This window comes from Erpetoichthys calabaricus, chromosome 2 (assembly GCF_900747795.2).
Source record: "Erpetoichthys calabaricus chromosome 2, fErpCal1.3, whole genome shotgun sequence".
In the NCBI taxonomy this organism is placed as follows: domain Eukaryota; kingdom Metazoa; phylum Chordata; class Cladistia; order Polypteriformes; family Polypteridae; genus Erpetoichthys; species Erpetoichthys calabaricus.
Genome location: NC_041395.2, coordinates 74440636 through 74462662, shown reverse-complemented (window position 1 = coordinate 74462662; position 22027 = coordinate 74440636). Strand labels below are relative to the sequence as shown.

The following is a 22027-nucleotide window of genomic DNA, read 5'->3' as shown; positions in this document are numbered from 1 at the left end:
TCAGATAGGACTTAAACCACTGGAGTGCCAGAGATACCCAGCATGTTCTCCATTCTGGACAGTAGAATGTCATGTCTGACAGTGTCAAAAGCTGCACTGAGGTCTAACAGAATTAACATGCTGGTTTGTCCAGAGTCCACTGCCTTTAGCAAGTCACTGGTTATCCGAAGCAAACCAGTTTCACAGCTGTGCAGCGCTCTGAAACCAGACTGAAAGGGTTCCATCAATTTATTAGAGGTTAAGTAATTGGTGAGTTGTGAGGCTACAACACGCTCAAGAACTTTTGACAGAAAAGGTAAGTGAGTCATAGGCCAAAAATTGTTGAGAAATCTGAGCATCCAGACAGGACTTTTTTCAACAGTGGGGTTATAGAAGTGATTTTAAAAGTGGCTGGCACAAAGTCAGTGTCAAGGGATGAGTTTATTATTGTCGTAGCTGTTGGGATATGAAATGAAGGCAGGATTTAAGAAGTGTGGTGAGAATGGGGTCTAGTACACTGGTAGTGGGCCATTAACAAATGCAGATGTGACTGGTGAAAATTTAGAAAAGATGGAGTAGGAAGACAGGGAAAGGTATAAATGGATGATAGATTTATATTAGTTGAATTATTCAGATCATTAATTTTATTGCAGAAAAAGTGGAGGAATTTTTCACAGACTTAGGTAGAGGAGGTAATTGGGCCGGATGCAGATTGAAGTAGTTTATTAACTACAGAGAACAAAACCCTTGGGTTATCAGGGCCACTTTCTATTATTCCGCCAAAATGCATGTTCTTGGCTGCAGTTAGTGTATTCCTGTAAGCCCTTTGATGGTCAGAGAAACCCTGGATGTGAACAGTGAGGCCAGTCTTACGTGACATTCTCTCAAGGCATTGGCCAGCTGCTTCATAGACCGTAAATCTGAATTGTAACATGGAGCTAAGCGCTTAAAGGAAACCTCCTTATTGTTTAAAGGAGCTGCTTTATCTAGGGCTGAAAGAAGGGTTGTGCTATAGTGATCAACCAGACTATTTAGTATTGATGGAATAGGGGAAGACAGAAAAAGATCAGAAATGGAGCTGACAAGAATAGAAGGACAGATATTTTTAAAGTTTCTGAAAGAAATTTGACGTTTACAGGTAAGAAGAAGGAGAGATAATGAGAAAGTGAAAAGTACTGCTTTATGATCAGAGAGTCCCAAATCACTGCTATAAATGTTGCCGACAGATAAGCCAGATGTGCAGATCAAGTCCAATACATGACCACCAGATTGAGTAGGCCCCTGCTAGTACCCTGCCTTATGCCTAATACTACCAAAATGGGTCTGGAACCTGCTGGTACCCTGCCTTGTGCCCAGTGCTGCCAATATGGGCTCTGGATGCCTGCTGGTACCCTGCCTTGTGCCCAGTGCGGTCAAAATGGGAATTAAACTTTCTGATATCTTGTCTTGCACCCACTGCTGCCAAAATGGGTCTGAGAATTCTGGTGTCCTGCCAATATGAGTTTTGGACCCCTGTTGGTACTCTGCCTTGTGCCCAATGATGCCAAAACAGGTCTGGAACCTTCTGGTATCCTGCCTTGTACCCAGAACCACAAATATGGGCTCTGCACTCCTTCTGGTTTTCTGTCTTGTGCCCAATGCTGCCAAAATGGGTCTGGAAACCTACTGATTTCCTGCCTTGTGCCCAAAGCTGCCAATATAGGCTCTGGATACCTGCTGGTACCCTACCTTGTGTCCAATGCTGTCAAACGTAAGAATAATCAGGTTTGACAACATTATGTTGTATTAACAAAGGGGTGTTGATGTTCTAGTTAGCTTTAATCCCTAACAACCTCACTTATTTAAGGTTTAATAGATTATTTTAAAAAGATAAAATAAGACTTTTCCATCTTTGTCAATTATCACAAATAAAGTAAATGTCTTGGTTGCACTTGACGAGTTACTACTGGATATTATTATCTTATATGCAAAGAAAGAATAGTTCACATTATCGGTGTAGAAACTGTGGTAAATGGATTTGGTGAACAGTTCACATCATTCTGCAATACTACAAAAATTCTGTTTAAAGAAAAGTTGCTTACCAATAGAAGTACTTGTACTTATAAAAAATTAAACGACACAAGATTTTTTTATTCCAACCAGTCTTACTGCCATTTTGCACTAACCTGTTATTGCTCTGTATTGTGATTCCTTTCCATTCAGCATCCATTAATATGTCTGAACTCAAAAGTGAGAGACAACTTAACTTGCAAGCGTGCCTTTGAGACCAGACTGACTCGCAGTCACGCCATGGGGAAATCTGTCCCTGGGATCTGAGGGGACACAATTGTTTTGTCCTTGGATTTCAGAGAAGTAAAGGAACATTTACAGCATACACATTTCAATTCTTAAAAATTTCCTTGTGTTGTCTTTGATGTGTTAATACTGTTTATAGAAAAATCTATACTGAAGTACTGACAAAGCTGCCCAAGTGAAAAACAGATGAGCTAATTTATTGTGTACCGCACTGACCGTACAAAATCAACTGCAGTGAAGCAGACTGAGAAGGCAGCTGAGGAGCCAAGGAACATATGAATAATAAAATTCACTGTGTTTAACTTTCATGTGAAAAAAAGAGGAATGTAGCTATACAGAACTTTAGTGTTACAGATGTTTCAGTCTGGTTGTCTTAAGGCACTGGAGACATGAAAGGTGCTATAAAATCGGGGCAATAAACATTTATCTATTGTGTGTCAATTTATGCAGTCTAAATTCATTCAACAGAGCGCATACAATTAGATCATTAACAAAAACGACCATTTAAAACTAACCCTAGACAAATAATAAAGAGTTATGATACACACAGGGAATCGCAGCAACAAAGAAAAGCTTTAGTTCTGACGCTGAGTACTCTTCTTCATGCTATACTATGTTCTGAATTGTTGACTACCAGTGGACATTCTTGTCTTCAACTGGAAAGTTTCTTCAAAAAAAGTTTATCGGATTATAGAGTTAAGGCCCTGTAACTGTAGCATAGTAGGGAAATAACATGAAAACCTTAACTTCCATTCTGTTTCCATCAAACTATATTACATGCCATTCTCTGAAAACTTCAACGAGAAATGAAAACAAGACATTCAGTGACTCTGGTTAAAGCGATGAAGGCATTTGATGGCTGAAGTCGAAGGCCCGATGCATCCTGGCCCATTTTCCGTGCAGTCAGCATCAAGTCATTCAATGTCCGTTTTAGACAGGGACGTTTGTGTTGGTAATTGCTTTACATAACATAGTCGATAATAGGGCATGACAAAAACACAGGACTTGTTTTACAAAACTGTCTATAATTAAACATAATTTTGCAAAATCCACAAGTAAAATGAAGTAGTTATCCATTTCGTGAGAAACAAACCACAAAGCTAAACAACGAAGACAAATATACATACTAACTACTAATAAAAAAAGCAGGGAGGGAGCTTGATGAATATGATCAGCAGCCATAAGTTATCAGCTTGTATCTCAGCATTTTAAGGCTAAAGGCATGGAACCACCCCCCTAAAGATATAGCACAGATACTCCAGCACACAAACACTCTCTCACACACAGGGCCAGCTCAGGGTGGTTGAACCTGACACAAACACAGGGACAGCCTGAAAACTCCACACAGTCAGGTTCAAACACAACTTCCCAGAACTGGCGATCCTGATGGCGCTGATTCCATATAATAAACAACCCTGTTCTACTGTGCATTCTGTAGAGCATTAAAGTGTTTATATGAATTTAATACTTACTCAAAAGAAAAGCCATCGAGTCTGAAAGATAAGGACAATTTTATTATAAATCATTTTTATAAGAAACTGAACTGCAGATTTTTAGAGTAATAAACATTAACCTTTAATACGTTTAAAATAATCTTCAAACTGCCTTTCAGTAAGTAACTTTATTAGACCTTTATTTCTGATCATTTATAATTACTAGTTTAAAATGCATTGTAAGTATTTTTAGATTTTGTACAAGGAGAAAATGTCTATTTCACACTGTTTCTGGCAGTGATGAGTGAAATGTGTTAGCCTTAAATAAAATGCCTTTTTCTGTAGCATTGCCTGATTAACATTAAGTACTTTGTAGCTCATAGGAGGTCTACAGATTTGAGTATACAACATATAAGTACTTTAATCTACATAAATGCACTTCCAATATTAAACAAATATAAAAAATGAAGATAAAGAAACTTATAAATGAGTGTAAAATGATTAGGGGAATGAATGTAAATGCACAATGTGTTCAGGCAAATAACAGAACATTAACATGACCAACAAATAACTTACAAGACAATTGTACTCTACAAAAAAAGTGAACAGATGATAAAAAGATAGGGTTATTTTTATTATTTTATTGACATTCTGAAAAAATCTATTAAAAAAAAAACAAACACTTAAAACAGTGAATACTGAAACAGAAAGTGGCTACTAACTGGTTATATGAAGGAAACGTAAAAATATGTCAGGAGAAATTCTCTGATTTCTCAGGGTATATTGGTAAAGGGGATGAGAAAGAGTATAAAAGTATCAGGTGGAGAACGTTCTATTTGGTGCAGAAAGAATTGTCTGCAACTTGACATCAGCAAAAGCAAGGAACTGGTTATTGAGTTTCACCACGCCAAACAGCCTCTACATCTGGTCACTATGTAGAGGTGGCACTTCTACAAGCAGTTGGGTGTCCACATCAATGATAGGTTGGACTGGTCTCTGAACACAGACAAACTATATAAGAAATGGCAGAGGAGGCTCTTTATCCTTAGGGGACTGCATTCCTTTAATGTGGGTAGTGACATCCTTCACATCTTCTACAACTCGGTGACAGCCAGGGTGATTTTCGACTCCATGGTGTGCTGGGCTGGTAACATCACTTCAAGAGAGGCCAACTGAATCAACAAGCTAATTAAAAGGGCAAAGCTCAGTTATAGGATGCACTCTGGACCCCCTGGACGTGGTAGTGAAGGAGGGAATTAAAACAAAACTGATTCGCATTATGAACAATGCGGCACATCCTCTCTATGACACACTAACACTGAGTACCATCAGCCACTGAATAATTCAGCAGAAGTGTGTCAGGAAGTGCTACTGGGGCTCCTTTATACCATCAGCAATACGACTTCATAATGCCTCACTGTTACTGGGACTGCCAAGTCAGAAGTTTTTTCTTTTTAATTTCTTCATTTTTAGTCATTCTGGTGTGTGTTCAGACCATAGCATGTGTGTTTATACACAGTATACTTATCTATCTATTTACTTATTTAAGAGCTTCTGGGAAAAGCCAAACTTCCCCCTGGGGAGAAATAAAGTTCTACCTATCTATTTATCTATCAATCTATCTATCACAAGGTCTTAACTGAAAATATCAAACAAAAATCAAAGCCGACTAAAAACATTGTTAATTGTCTACATTGTCTACAATGTTAACATTGTCTCAGTATTCATATGACATTTGTTTCTCATGTACTTGGATTAAGGCTGAAGGCACAGCATATCCTAATTTCAATTTTCTGTGTTAAATGTTACACTTTCTGCCTTACATTATTGTCCTCTTGGTGTAACATCCTTTTAACTTTATTATACTATCTATATTATATGTAAGATACCCCTACCTTATTGCTTGATTGATCCTGTGCAAGCTTATTGACTTTGTAATATGTGAATGACCTAACCCTAACCCTAACCCTAACCCTATGAAAAGAATATCACCAAGAGAAGACAGAACTATTGATCTATCAATCGACTGGTTCTATCACTTTTGTTTTGAAATATTTAGCAAATTAACCAAGCAGTAGTCTATATCCGAGGCTCGTAAAGTACAGATCAAAAATGATATGCTACCTAAGTATTACCTTTGGGTGACACTTAAAGTAGAAACTTCCTGTACCAAATAAAGTACACATAGGAGAATGTGTGGTGTCAGTTATTCACATTTAATCTAAAACAGAGGCAATATCATTGTACTCAACACTTCAAAGTGATTTTGTTAGTCCTGATTTACTTTTTAAGAACCCAGTCAACTAAATTTAACAGAAGCTAACTGATAAAAATATGCTGTCACCCAACCTTAGTATGTGTAAGAAATGAAATGCGTAGTACTAAGTTTGAAATAACTTAGTAAATAAAAAAACCAAAACATCCAAAAACATAAAAAATTAATTTACCAAAGACATCAACTTACTGGTAATCCGTTGAGCTTCCCTTTCGCTTGCGGGTATAGTCCATGCCCTGGGCATTCAAAGTGCTTGTGATTAGCTCAGTAGGACCAGGTGACATAAAGTCATTCATTGTTGAAGAAATGTCCATTCTTTGGTCTGCCATTAGATTATCTGAATTAAAAAGAAGAAAAGATGCACTCATTAGATGTGTGTAAAGTGTACAGGAATGAACATGACATTTTAGATCAAGGTGGAAAATTCTCATTGCAGCATTACTGTCTTTAGGCTCCATCTTCGACTCCCAGTTATAGTGCCTTGTGTGAGCAGTTAAGGTGTTCTTCCTATCTTCACATAAACACTGTCTCAAACAGTAGCGTGAACACTCTATTGAATTACATTCCCAGTATGCATCAAAACCTCATAGCATCTTTAATCTCTTACAGTAGATGAATGAATAAATAATTTAAAAATGTACCTTTAAGCAGTATAAAACTCTGGCTCTTTGATGGGCTGGTTTGTTTCCTGCCATGCACCCAGGTCTGCCGGGATAAGCTCTGGCCCCAGACTCTCTCCAATGTATTAAGCAGCTTGAAAATGTTGTGTGATTCTAGTTTAGCTCTATTGTGTTTAAATTAAAAACGTAACACCTCGTCGTGGTGTCACAGGAAGTAAATCCAAGGAATAAAAACAAACAGCGGATCGTTTGGAGGACAAGCAGGAGCATACGAAACATGTGAAATTGGTGGGCCTGCTTAGACTGAATGCAGACTGGGCAGCAATGTAAATCCAACCTGATGTAGGTGAACTTGATTTGAAGAAAACCGCGTTATCAACCACAATCCACGAAGACATGAAGCCTTGTTCTCGGCATGCCAGTGAGTGTATGTATCCTACCTAGAGTTACTTAATGCTTTGCACTTTTTAATTTCTTCATATTTCAATAAGATGCCACATTAGGCAATGCTAACATTACAATTTACTTCAGATCAAACGCTACCACACCAAAAAAAAAAAAAAGTGACCTGATCTGTAGTTTTACATAAGCAGTATGGTATACGCCAAAATGTCCTGTAAATCCTCAGTACATTATTTTCAGCCCTTAGATCTACACTTGGTGATGACCGCAGTACAAAGGTTCCTTTTTCAAGCTTGTCCCAAAATACAATGTGGTTGACAAAAACAGCAGCAAATATTTAAGTGCTTTTAACATTTGTTTTATGTTGGGACTTTGCTTGTAGAAGTGTGATTCGACAAAGTGTTCACACTGTCATCAGAGACAGATAAAAAACACGATCCATAGGTGTGCTGCCTCATGAGCAGGAACATCTCAGCTGGAATGAAAGTGTTCACACTAGGATCCATTCCAGATCAAATTTAGTTCAGTATGTTGTGTAAATGTCTCATTACACACAATTTATGAAAAAGGTTCTAATTTTTTTCCAATATTATGAAAATCTAGAGAGATACTAGAAAGTTTATTGTAAATAATTTTATCATGTTTTATATACTACAATTACATTTCATATGTAATTGCAAACTAAAAATGTTGCTTTCTGATTATATCTTCTAACATAGCACCAATCATATCATGTGAGGTTTTCTTCTTTTCTCTTCCCTTACTCATCATTTCAGCTTTGTCCACAATTTCCAAGTGTGCCTTTTTCCTGATTTGCTGTTACCTAACATATTATGCCAAAGACCCATCAGTCCAATGATGCTTATTTTTTTTAGCAATCTCTTTACAATCACATCATGTTTGGTGATTCCACACCATTTCTTTGCCTGTGTTGTTATCGTACTCATGCCTTTTTGAGCTTTTGGTCTCATTTGGGATAAACTGAAATGCATGTTGAGGTGAAACATAAGCTATTAAGGAGTCTATTAATAAAGGACTCATTATTGTGAATTGAATGACCTTGGTCTGAAGAAACATGGTCAAGTTGGACAAAAGTTAATATTCAGCTGGAAAAACAAGAACCAAAAATGAAACCGTAGAAGAGCTGCTGAAGCAGAGTGAGTCTCAACTAACTGCTATGAAAAAGTAAACAAGGGGAACCATTGCTATAGACATATGTTAAACGAAAGGTCTGGACAAATGTGGAGAACCCAGAAAACATCATGAGGAGGTACAACCAATACGACATATATAGCCACCACTACAGGTAAATGCTGAAGAATTCATGCTTTTATCTATGTTAAATAGTCAAATAATGAATTATGTTGAAAACAAGACAATAAAAATTCCTGGTGCAAATGTTTTGCCACATAATAGGCAAAAGTATTTCCACGTTAATGATCTTAATGAACAATGCTGGCTTATTTAAACTTCACCCAGGATGGGCATGATTCATTGCCCCTGTCAGTCAGGTAAACTGCATTTTATGTACACTTAATAAAGCAAATGCCTAAATTAACATTTTATATAAGGAAAGAATGTTTTAATTTGGGTTCCCTTCCCGGGTCCTCCCTGCGTGGAGTTTGCATGTTCTCCCTGTGTCTGCGGGGGTTTCCTCCGGGTGCTCCGGTTTCCTCCCACAGTCCAAAGACGTGAAGGTTAGGTGGATTGGTGATTCTAAATAGTCACTGGTGTGTGCTTGGTGTGTGGGTGTATGTCTGTTGCAGTGGGCTGGTGCCCTGCCTGGGGTTTGTTTCTTGCCTTGCGCCCTGTGTTGGCTGGGATTGGCTCCAGCAGAACCCCGTGACCCTGTTGTTAGGATATAGCGGGTTGGATAATGGATGGATGGATGTTTTAATTTCTGGTGTACAAACTTTCACCCAAGAAAAAAAAAATTGTGTTTTAGATTTACTTTTTTGAGATATGATATGAAGCTTTGTTATTGCATTTTTAAACAATTCTAGACATATATTATAAAATTAGTTCTTCAGAGACTGAATATCATGCATTATAATGTACCGTATTGATCTCTCATGTATATATTATAATGAAACCTTCAAGCCTATAAAAGTATATTTATAAAAAAAAAAAAAAAAAAAAAAAAGAAAATGTATGAGTGCATAGATTTTTATGACAGATTTAATTGGAAATTTCTTTTTTTTCTGTCCAGGTGTATCTATCATATGTACTGTACATGTAAGTCTTCAAAAATATTTTGGTATGGTAATAACCAAACACGCACATTTATTTAGTTCTAGCTGTGTACGCCCGTACTGTAAAAAGCCCGGGGTCCAAGAAACTATTGAAATCGTCAGAAAAAAAATTGAAATGTAGAGATATCAGGTAATTGAAAGGAACTACTCTGGGCGTCTCTCTCCTAGGAGGTTTCTAATTGCCGACATGCTCGCCTTGCTTGTGTATTAGCGGCTAAGCGACTTTGTCTTTCTTCTGAGGTTTCATTTTGCCGATGTGCTGGCCTCACTTGTGTATCCTCAGAGGTTCAGCCCTTACCCCGACTCCACCTCTCACTTCCAGGCCAAACAGACTCACACACTTCCACGCGTAGACGTTTATATATAAGATAGTGTATTACACATTTATGTATTAAGCTAAATTGAGTTATCTGGAATACTCTGAGTATCTAAAAAGAGCTGATAATCTGAAGCTATGACTCTCATTATTTTGTTTGTGGTCATATATTTCTATAGTCATTGAATGTACAGATTGCTTAATTGGAGTAAAGGTTTTCCAGATTATAGATAACTGTATTTCATGGTGAGTGGCCATGTGTCCCCACAGAGCATTCTTCATGTCCATTTTATAAATCGGACAGGTTCAGGTTCTGGCTGCCCATAATGTCTGGTTTGGAAAATAAAACAATGGATGCATAAATGGATAGAAACTGGCTCCAACCAGTCTGATGGTGCAGATATATACTTTTAAAAATATTTCTGGTGTTTTACATACAGTAATTAGGATATTTGCTGTTATAAATCTGATTTCTTCTGGTAGCCTGAAGTGCAAAAACAAGCACAAACAGCAGCACCTGAAGAAGATGATTTACACAGGAAGGTATCTTAGTGATAGTACCAAAAGGTAGCTCAGCTTGTGATAAAGGAAATGTCTCACTTTTAACAATTCTACTTTCCATATGAGTCAATTATACAGAAAGTCGCCTGAGTCAACAGTGAGTCAGCAGTGTTATTGCTACAGCATTTTCCGCAGTTTGTGTATTCTAGCATTCATTTAAGGGCTGACCAAAGTCTCTGTTGTTGCTGACTCATGCTTTTAAAAGTCAAAAAGGTACTCTATAAATATTTATATTTTCACAAGAAGAAGAAAATCTAAACCTAAAACAAACCTGTATTCAAACAAATAAATATAGAGTATTCAAAGGCTGGCAGGCAGTGGGGTCTAATGGCTAAACACTTGCTGTTCAGCCTATAAAGTCACAGGTACGTATGAAACTACTCATTCATTAGTTAATCCAGGGTCAGACGGCCCATTTTTCTTAACTCGACTAAACGTACTACTACTGCATGTTACTCAACACAGAAAACTCAAATCATTCTCTGGTTCTTTGCACAATACTTCTTTTCTTTGTAGTCAGCTAGCATTAGGACATATATAAGAAAATAAGAAATCTGACAAACAAGAACAGAACACTCAGTCCATCAGGCTCAGTTATTTAGCTCGATGTTTCCCAACATTTTTCTGGGGTGGCACACTTTTCGTTACCAAAATCATCTCAAGGCACACCATTACTTTACTAACCACAAACACATTATATCTCATATCTGTGCTCATCTGTGTGACGGAGCAGGACTACTGGAGAAGCCGGTTAAAAAACAGCCCCGAGATCCACATTCGCAGACACAGCACTTAGTGAGCACCACTACACACTCAGGAAGATGGACTCTAGCAGCCAGGAGACGTGCCCGAAGTCTTCTAATATAGCAATTGCACAGCTGTATTTATGTCAGCTTCTCCAGGTAGTCCTGTCCTCCTCAAACTAGTCACAAACAGCTGTGGAGCTTGTCCCTCTCAGGTTCAGACCCAGGAGCCCTACACTATTATTTCTATAGCACACCTCGGTAGCTCTCACAACACACCACTGTGCCACAGAACACTGGTTGAAAAACACTGGTTTACCTAATAGCTAACCTGTCACAGACACTTCTTCAAGGTTGTCAAGTTTTCTGCTTCAACTGCATATTTTGGTAGTTTGTTCCAGGTTCATACAACTCTTTGCATAAGGAAGTGCTTTCTGGCTTCAGTCCTAAATGCCCTTCTCTTTAATTTCCACTGAAACGGTTCACTGTTAAGTTCAAAGAATTCTGCTGGATCGACATTATCAATACCTTTGACAATTTTGAAGACTTGTATTAGGTCCCCATGCAGTCTCCTCTTTCTCAAGATTAAACAGATTTAATTCTCTGAATTTGTCACAGTAGAACATGTCCATAAGTCCTGGGATGCACCTGCTTGTTCTCATCTGCACTCCTTCAAGTGCTGCTATGTCTTTCTAGAAGTGTGGTGACCAGAAGTGCACACAATGCTCAAGATGTGGTCTTACTAGTTAATTTTATAGTCTGAGCAGGTCCCTTGATTAGTATTGAAGTTTTTACGATATAACCTAAAATTTTAATTGCATTTTTAAACATCTGCGGGGGGCTGGCACCCTGCCGGGGTTTATTTCCTGCCTTGCGCCCTGTGTTGGCTGGGATTGGCTCCAGCAGGACCCCGTGACCCTGTAGTTAGGATATAGCGGGTTGGATAATGGATGGATGGATTTTTAAACATTTCTTCACATTGTTTTGGTCATGAAAATGTTGCAGCAACATACTGTAAACCCCTAAATCCTTTCCTGAGGCTGCTTACTAAATGACAGTGTCTCCCACCTTGTACTTATAATTCACATTTTTTATGCCCACATGTGGCACTTAATTTTCTACATCAAACTGAATTTTTTATGCTATTCGACACATGTCTGGAGACCAGGCAAGCATGTCAAATAATGTGCTGGCAAATAAATAAAACAGAGCCCAGGTTACAGCAATGAGCAGTTGTTTCCATGATTGCTGCTTTGTATATAAATACTCTGAACACATTTCATCTATTTTAAAACCGGATTTAACCATTTCAGGCTTAAAGGGAGCAGGTGTCTATCCTGGCAGCACTATGGTAAACACAAAGCCCTGTAACAAATGCTTAAAATGGCCCAGTTCATCATTGAAGTCACCCTCTCATCCATACAGAACATTTATTAAAAGAGATGCCTTAAGGAAGACCTTTCCATCACTTAAGAACTCATACACCACAACAAAAATAAATTGCTTGCTCCTCTGCCATTCAGCAAGTGATGTTGTAGCATTCATCGACATACCTGCAGACTCTGAAGCAGTTTAAAAAAAGCTTTAGCCATTTAAATTTGACCAGAACAATTCAAAAATTAAAAATTTCCTTTTATATTTAGAAGCCAACTGTGTGACAGAGGACATGACAATCAAGTCAAGGCCAATTACAAGAAATCTATACCACTGAGAAATAATTTCAGATACTAATATCTACTATAAATGCATCAATAATATTACATGGAATTCAGTGATATTAACTTTATTCATTTATCACACTGCCTGTATTTTTTATTCATACACTTCATTTTAGAAGTACTGTAAGATTAACGTGGACTGTAAGTATAAGGTATATAAAAAGCTAGTTCCTTATTAGTATCTAGTAGAACTAATTGGCATAATGCTTTACATTTCAGACTGTTACACTGTTATTCCAATGTTAATTCAAAATACTAGAACAAAGATCATAACAAGAGCTAAGGAGCAATACCATAAAGTTTCAATTCTTAAATCCCTGCATTGACTTACATTTACATTAAAAGATAATTTTCAAATCCTATTGACATATAATTCGGAATGGATTTAAGTACAGTTTCCTTTACAATGCTTATTGATGGCCAGACAAAAAAGATATTTAGTTACATTGAATGAATACCCCCTTCAAAATGACAGGTTTAAAGTACTAGAAAAAACATAATAATCACTAATGAGGAATTCTGTAGACTTCAATTTTATACAGAGAATGTACTTATATCAAAACAAAATATTAAGATATAGTATCAATTTTCAATTCAATTTAAATTCTAAATTTTATTCAATTTGGGAATAAAACAAAAAATGAGAAGGTTTTGTAGCTCACATCTTGAATGACCACAGAAAGGCAGAGCTGGCCAAGAAGCTATCTTTCCCTACAAGAATCATTAATAAGTAAATAGATAGACAGACTGGCAGACATTTTTATTATTTATCAATAGTAAATCAAGTGGAAAAGGCAGTATAAATAAATCAACATACAATAACACCTCACAGGCCAACTGTGTTCTCCAGCCCATGTATAAGAATGCTACCATCAACCGTATTCAAAAACTACATCTAAGTCTAAAGTCATAGTAACAGTGGCATATCCTGCGTGACAGCGGATTACAATATCATTTACAAGATGGGTTGGAGTTGTTCTTGTACTGTGACTGGGGTGAAAGCCAGACTGAGGTTTATCAGTGTTAGAATTCTGCAAGATAAGATTTATGTTGTATGAATACAGTCATCTGTAGGACTTAAAGGGTAAATTAGAAATTGGTCTCAAACAGTTAACAACACTGAAATTTAAATCTGATTTCATAAATAATAAAAATGACTGCTTAAATTGAGACTAAATTCTCCCATCCTTGAACCAGTTTAAATTAACTAACAGGGTAAGTGCAAGTGGGTGATGGGATTTAATACAATAGTACCAAATCTAGAAACTGTCTGCTCAGTCACTAATCTATTCGTAGTTTGTTATTAAAGAAATTCATAATATTAACTGGGGCGGCACGGTGGCGCAGTGGGTAGCGCTGCTGCCTCGCAGTTGGAAGACCTGAGGACCTGGGTTCGCTTCCCGGGTCCTCCCTGCGTGGAGTTTGCATGTTCTCCCCGTGTCTGCGTGGGTTTCCTCCGGGCGCTCCGGTTTCCTCCCACAGTCCAAAGACATGCAGGTTAGGTGGATTGGCGATTCTAAATTGGCCCTAGTGTGTGCTTGGTGTGTGGGTGTGTTTGTGTGTGTCCTGCGGTGGGTTGGCACCCTGCCCGGGATTGGTTCCCTGCCTTGTGCCCTGTGTTGGCTGGGATTGGCTCCAGCAGACCCCCGTGACCCTGTGTTCGGATTCAGCGGGTTGGAAAACGGATGGATGGATAATATTAACTGACATTATGGCACTTGGCAGACATTCTGGAGTTCTTAATGGGCAAGTCAGTTGTTATATTCTACTTAATAAAACTAAATGGTTATTAGTAGTATCATCTATTAATCTAGAAGAGTATTTTTAGAGGGTTTACTTGTAAACTTTAATGCTTTCAGTCTGTTTTAAACTTGCAAATTTTTTACCTCTATTAACAGAAGTATATATTCTTGTTAAGCCACAATAAATCTCTTTTCGCTTTAATTATCTTTGTTTTCAGAAATGCATCTTCATCTAAATCCTGTTTGATACATGAACAGTTGTTCTTAGACACTTGCTTCAAAGAATTATTAAATTCCAGGTTCAGGACCGAGATTTTCACAATTGCAATAAGTTTTGAAACATTATGATGAACGATTATAATCAAATGATGATTATTTTATATAGTAGGCTTTTTATATGCAAGCTCAGAGTGCTGTAACAAGTTTTTAGGTAAATGTAATTCCAAACTCTACAAATTACTAGTAACATAATGAAGGCACATATTTGTTTAAATAGTTAGAAAGAAAAAGGTCTATTGATTATACTTTGCAGCTCAATTAAATCAAATTGCCAGTGATCACACTGGTGCAAAAATTTCAAACATGCAATGCCAGTGAATTACATGTAGAAAAAATGGAAGACATAGATAACATCGATAAATATGCAACATAATCAGATAAATGTAAACATGTAATGTGTAACAAGCAGAAAAAATGAATAGCTATATAATAAAAAAGACACAGAACAATAAGTGACAAACAAATCTAGGTGAAGATTAAGGAGATAAAGAATGATAAATGTGGAAGTTGAAAATGGATTGGTAGTGCAGTTGCTTTCAGTGGTATGACATTACGTTTTGCACATACTGTACTGTGTACTGCAAATAATACCCACTGTGAAGAATTATGCTCAGGTAAGGTGATTTAAATGAATGTATTTGGCTTAGCAAGTTAAAGACCTGAGTGTGAACTGTGTGACTCTGTGTCAGTGCTATGATATTGTCTGATTTATGGCATAACACACAGATGATAGATAAAGCCTTCTTCAGGCAAATGTCCTATACGAGCGATAAGTAACTGTAACCCTAACATGCAGTGTGTCACTGAGTAGCTGCCATACTGGAGTGTGATGCAGCAAGTCACAATGCTTCCCAATGTACACCTACAGAGGTCAGTAAAGATCAGCTACACAGACTCACTTTTCTTAGCCTTGTCAAAAGGTGACGGTGCTGTTAATTTTTTTAAAGAGAAAAGTGCAGTTAAGGAATGAGAACCTTATTGATATGGACTTCTAAGAAATTAATGCTTCTCTCTCTTTTCATTGCAGCTTGATAATTGCATAACTAGCACAATCCCAAATGTATTTGCAAGAAAAGTTAAAATACAGTAATAACAGTGATATAAAATCCAGTAACAGTAATATGAAATATACATACTGTACATACAACTGCCCTTGATTCCTATTTAGCAGTTCTTTACTTTACTGCACTTTACTTAGTTTTTAGCTATTAAACGTGCACAAAATCATTATGCATGTATACACCCACAAACACACACACACATTTTGTTTCCACAAAATGTTGGAAACATTTCTTTGACATTCTGGTCCTGACACAATTGCGTCACACAATTTCTGCAGGTTTGTCAGCTGCACATTCTTGCTGAAGCTCTCCCACTCTACCACATCCCAAAGGTGTTCTACTGGATTCAGATCCGGTGACTGGGAAGCCCACTGAAGAACACTGAACTCATTGCTATGTTCATGAAACCAGTTTGACATAACCTTTGTTTTGTGATATGGTGCATAATCATGCTGGAAGTAGCCATTAGAAGATGGGTAAATTGTGCCCATGAAGAAATGCACATGGTCAGCAGCAATACTCAAACAGCAATGACTGATTGTTATTAATGGGTCCAAAGTTGTTTGGGAGCATCGACTGAGAACGCGTTGCTGCATCCACCACATGACGAACCAAGTGGTGCTCCAACAAAACATTTCCCACACCATTACAGCATCACCAACACCACCACCAGCCTGGACTGTACACAATGTAGGTTAAGTACAAACACACACTTTTGTTTTTTCTGACATATTTTCTTTAAATAGAATGAGAGCTACACGATTGCAATCTCATGGTTTAAAATCCAACATCTTGAGTGTAGGAGCGTTTTTGAATTGTTTTAGAGTTATACAAAATAATAATGTACCAGAAGCAGACCAAGCAGTTTGTTTGTTTAGCTAGTTATGAAAATAACATAAATGTTTATACCTATGTGACCACTAGGGGACATTGCAGCACCCCAAACCCCACGGGACCCAACAGGGCTGCCCCCTGGGACTACAGGTCCCTGCCAAGCAGACCACCAGAAATCCTGCTGATTGCGCCACTTACCCTCTAGCGTACCACGGAAGCCACTTGTCCTAATAGATCATCTCCTCCTGTCCCTCCATTACATTGGCCACCCTGCCAGGTAAGGAACTTCAGTCCACCCCTGTCGGGACACCTCCTGCCAGGCCAGGGAACAGCCTGTCTTTCTTATCAGCCATTCAATATGGCAGCCTAGGGGTTCATTAATGAATCATGCACCACCCTGGTTAGGATGCCAGCCCATGCCTGCCATCCATCACACCTAATATACATGTGTATCACATTTACCCCAGTGATATTTGAGTTCCAGACTGGACATGGAAGTCATTCTTAGAAGATATGTAAGGAAAATTTAGGTAAAAATAAAGGACAAATTATTTATGTACAGCCCAGCACCACAGTGACACACTGCTCCTGGTGAACGGGTTTGGGTGTTTGCCCTGGCCCTGTTCCTGTATGGTGTATGGCTGGCATGTCTCTGTGTTTTTGTGGGCTTTTATGAGCTGGGCACTCTCCCATTTTCCAAAGACCTGCTCATTTAATTGTTGACTTGTAATTGACCTGGCACAATCGAGTGTGTTGTCTTTGTGAGGGCCCAGTTTAGGGTAAGTTCCTGGTATAAATTCTGGATCACCGCTACCTTGAAATAGGAAAAGAAGGCTTAGTAAAATTAATGCACGAATGAATAATCCACAAGTCAACAGGAATTGAACAACTGTCTTTGAAAACGAGTAAGGAAATGGTTGAGAATTAATTTATTTCATTAGAAAGAAAGTACATGAAATCATTAAGCATGTATTTTGAACCAGAAAGCAACATTCCAGTGTATAAACCTGAAGACTGTAGATCAAAATGAATTATACATATCACCATGAATTCCAAAAAAAGAAAAATAAAGTCAATTCCAATTCCAAAATAAAAAGAAAGGTTTAAGCTGCTGAGTTTTTAATCAGGTACTATATAAGCTGAACAAAGAGAGGGAGAGGGTTGTTAAGAAGAAAGTTGCAATACATAACAAGGGCAGGAGGCCAAAATGGGTACAAAAGCTGGCCAAGGTTTATGGAGGAGACTGAAAGATTAGTTAAATGTTAAGGGCTAGAAGGATGCCAACATGGCAATTTTTATTAAAAGATGAACAGACATCCATCACAGCAACAGTTACAGTCCATCCACCCATCCACTAAAACTGTTTCATCCTGAGCAAGTTCACAGGGAAGCTGAAGTATATCCCAGCAAGCATAGGGTGCAAGTCCATCGCAGGGTGAACACGCGCACACACACAATTTAGCATCGCCAATCCATCTAACCAGCATGTCTTTGGACTGCGGTGGGAGACTCACATGAATACAGGGAGAGTGTGCTAACTCCGGATGTGAACCCCAGCCTCCTTGTTGCAAGTTAGCAACGCTACCACTGAGCCACCAGCCAAGTAATATATCACATACCTCATTGTTTGAAAGTTTCAAGGTTTGAATAAATGTCACCTTGGGTACTTTGTGGTAATTATAGTTTTATATAAGTGTTGAATTAGCTTCGGGTTGCGATTGTGCAGCTAACATTCTACAGAGACAAGAGGCTCTTCGCTCAGCCGAGGTCACATGACTCTTTTCATAATGCAGAGAGCTAATCTTGTGATCAGTGTCGCACCTCTCAGATAAAATCAAGGTCAGGAGGAAAATAGGCCAGCAGAATCGGCTTGGCTAGTTTGTTTGTTTAGCATCATTTAATTCAGAGACTGAAAGTGCATGTGCATCTTAAATTGGAACTCTGCTTTAGAATTGTGATCTTTTATTATAAGATTTTTATAGGCTTTCATTTAAAACTATTTAGTAGTGTTGTCATAATCTGAAGTGGCAAAGCAAACTGCTTAATGTTCTTTTTCCTTAAATACAACACGTGTAAATGTTACTGCTTTCTTTTCCCCTTCTAAATGTTTTTTTTTCCATGCACATCTTCATCTAATCAGTTTTACTGATGCATATTTTCCATTAACTACATAAAATGTCTCAATCAACTACTAAAATCTAACATTGTACTCTTTGTTTAATAGTATAAAACAACAGTCATTTAAGAATCTTTTTAAGTTTGTTGGTAAGCAGTGACAGTTATACAGGCATAACAGAAAAGCAGCTTAAAAGTGAAGTGATGACCTTCAGCACAGTGTGACTTAGCTTCTAGACAACAAAAAGGTCAGAAAGCATCCTTACTGTTCTTTCTTATGAGATTTGTCATTTTTAAACATTGTCAAATGGACATAATACATTTTCAAACTGGCATCAGACCATTTCTCCTTTTCTTGCTTCAAAAAGCAGATTTTTGTAACATCTCTGTCCTATAGCTAATCTGTGCCTTACTGCTGTATTAAGATAAACAAATGGACCTACATGGGACTACTGCATGTCGGGCTTTTGCTCTCAGCGTCCTCTCAATTGTGTAGAGGACAATGCCGACGCTACTTTGATTTGGGCTGATCGAAAACATAAATGTATGATACTGCCAATGACTACATTTATGTTTGCTTGTGCCTAATTCATTATAATGCAAGTCGTAACATGAATAAAGAATTAAATAAATAACAATACATGTGCACAATTAAGACAATGAATATTTAGCCGGCCATCCATCACAATAGATAGAATTTATTTATTATATACTCTGTATAACTGTTTCATACTGATAGGATAACTAGATGTAATCTGCTACAAATCCATTTTTGTATATCATCTCCATCAATTTCAATAGTGCGCTAGCGACAGACAAACAAAAGCCTGTACAGAAGCAATGTCGCAGTAACAGCTGTTGTTGTCCAGTCAGAGTGAAGCATATCAAGCTCCGTGTGCCACCTCTCAGAGTTTGAAAGTCATGAAGACAAATGTCTACCAGCGCTTTTACCACTAACACTGCCCTTTAGACATTTTTAACTGCCTCTGATGGCGCATTACTAATTTCTTCTGTGCTATATAACATGTTAAATAACCTCCTGTCTGTTTCTAATTTTCTGTTCTCCCCTTCAACCGATGCAGAGAATTTCACTGTGTTGGGCATACTTGCTGGTGGTCATTATCTGAGCTGTGATGTCAAGTGGAGTTGAAGCTAGGACGCTAAAAACATCTCTTTAGAATCCGAATGCATTTACAGCTTCTGATTGGTTAAGAGTTTGGGAAAAAATACATACAATTAATAAAAACACATCTAGGCTATACAAAACTACGCAAATATTTGTTGTAGGTCACACCTTATTTCTAGCCCATGAATGTGTTTTATTAGAAAAGTTGAATATCTTAAATAGTACCAATAATATCAATAGAAAGAAAAAATCCTTGTATGTTCTCACTGATCAAAGGTGTGTGACATATCTCTTAGAAACTGTATGATCAAAACATTACACCCCTTGTAACACCTCTACCTACTGTTCAGCGTGGGTTAGACATTATACTGAAGGGAAATGCCAGGAGATTTGGGAATGGGGGTTAAAGTCTGAAATTGTGCAGTTAATTTAAAGTAAAATCTATTTTCATAATTAACTTATACTGTCACAGATGGCTGGGGTTCTTGTCCGGCCAGGATGCCTCTTCATTGTATGGACTTGGGGAGCAAGCCTGGTCAGGACAGTAAACCCCCCCCCCATACCCCCCCCCACCCCGGAATGCTAGCTGGCAGCCCCAGTGAGTTGCACTGGGGCCACGGGCATGGGATTTTGGAACTCAGGCCTGTTGGGGTCCGTGGCCACCACCAGGGGGCACTGCAGTGGTTCCTGAACCCATGTGGGCAGTTCTTCCACCACACCCGGAAGTGCAGCCGGAGGTGTGTCGTCAAAGACCTGGAGTACTTCCGGGTGGGCAATAAAAGGACCCAGCAGCCACCACTTCGGGTGCCAGAGTCAGGAGGAGAGGGACTAAGCTTGCTGGAGAGGAGTGGAGGAGAAAAAGATGGAAAGTATTGTGTGCAGTGGTGCTTTGGACTGTGTTGTGTGTCTGTGGGAATGGGGAAGGCAAAAGAAGAAAATAAAAACACTTTATTTTAGTAGTGTGCCTCCCGTGTCTGTCTGTGTTGGGTTAAGCGCTGGTATAGCGCCATCTGCACTCACAATATACACTATGAGAAAAAAGTAGTAGGAACACTATCTTAATACTGGGTAAAGATTTTAAAGCAGTTCTTCATGGATTCCACATTCCTTGGAGATTTTGGTCCATGTTAACATGTTTGATTAACACAATTGGTGCATATTTCTCAGCCGCACATTCATGCTGTTAATCTCCTGCTCTATCACATCCCAAAGGTGTTCTATTGGATTCAGATCCGGTGGCCGAGAAAGCCACTGAAGAACAATGAACTTGTTGTAATGTTCATGAAACCAGTCTGAGATGACTTTTGTTTTGTCACATGGTGCATTATCATGCTGAAAGTATCCATTAGAAGATGGGTAAATTGTGGCCATGAAGGGATGCACATGGTCAGCAGCAATGCTCAAATAGGCTGTTGCATTCAAGTAATGATTGATTGGTATGAATGTGCCCAAAAAACATTCCCCACACCATTACATCATCACTAGCCCAGACTGTTGACAAAAGGCGGGTTGGTGCATCGAATCCTACAGTTATCACCAAATCGAGATTCATCAGACAAGGCTACATTTTTTAAACCACGAGCTGTCCAGTTTTGGTGAGCCGGCGCCCACTGCAGCCTCAGCTTTCTGTTCTTGGCTGACAGGAATGGACCCAACGTGGTCTTCGGCCTCAAGCTTCAACGTGTTGCACATTCCGAGATACTTTTCTTCTCACCACAGTTGTACAAAGTGGTTATCCAAGTTACCGTAGCCTTTCTGTCAGCTCAAACCTGTCTGGCCATTTTCCTCTGACTTCTCTCATCAACAAGGCATTTCTATCCACAGAACTGCTGCTGTTTTTTGTTTTTACACACCATTCTGAGTAAACTCTAGAAACTGCTCTGTGTGTAAATTCCAGGGGCCTCATGCATAACGGCATGCGTAGAATTTGCACTATAACATGACGTAAGCACAAAAGCCGAAATGTGCTTATGCACAGAAAAATCCAGATGCAGGAATCTGTGCGTTCGCCAACTTCCGCGTTCTTCCACTACATAAATCCCGCTCAGCGTGGAAATAAACGCACGTGCACGCACTTGCTGTCCCGCCCCAACTCCTCCCAGAATTACGCCTCTTTGAATATGCAAATCAATATAAATAGCCCTTAAGCCCAGTGTTCTGTGAAAAGACAATGGCAAAAGTACGAGGAAAAATAGAAGAATTTCAGCGAATACCAAATGGAGGCAAAGAAAAACGTATTATTTGTTGGTTTAAACAGTTATATATGCAACAAAAGG

The 22027-nt window shown here is 38.5% G+C and overlaps 1 protein-coding gene across 5 annotated transcripts in view; it reads right to left on the bottom strand.

Moving 5' to 3' along the window:
* The window catches only part of LOC114645979 (aryl hydrocarbon receptor nuclear translocator-like protein 1), a 109477-nt gene that overhangs the window by 61799 nt on the left and 25651 nt on the right, over window positions 1-22027 (bottom strand). For 2 of the 5 annotated variants that reach the window (XM_051922767.1, XM_051922769.1), the window contains exons 2-4: window positions 6172-6319; window positions 3747-3767; window positions 2145-2291 (exon numbers count right to left, since the gene is read on the bottom strand). In XM_051922767.1, coding sequence (XP_051778727.1) covers window positions 2145-2291; window positions 3747-3767; window positions 6172-6311 — 308 coding nt within the window. In that variant the 5' untranslated portion in view covers window positions 6312-6319. The remainder of the gene's footprint in view (window positions 1-2144; window positions 2292-3746; window positions 3768-6171; window positions 6320-22027) is intronic. The other 3 variants (XM_051922770.1, XM_051922771.1, XM_051922772.1) reach the window with 2 other exon arrangements.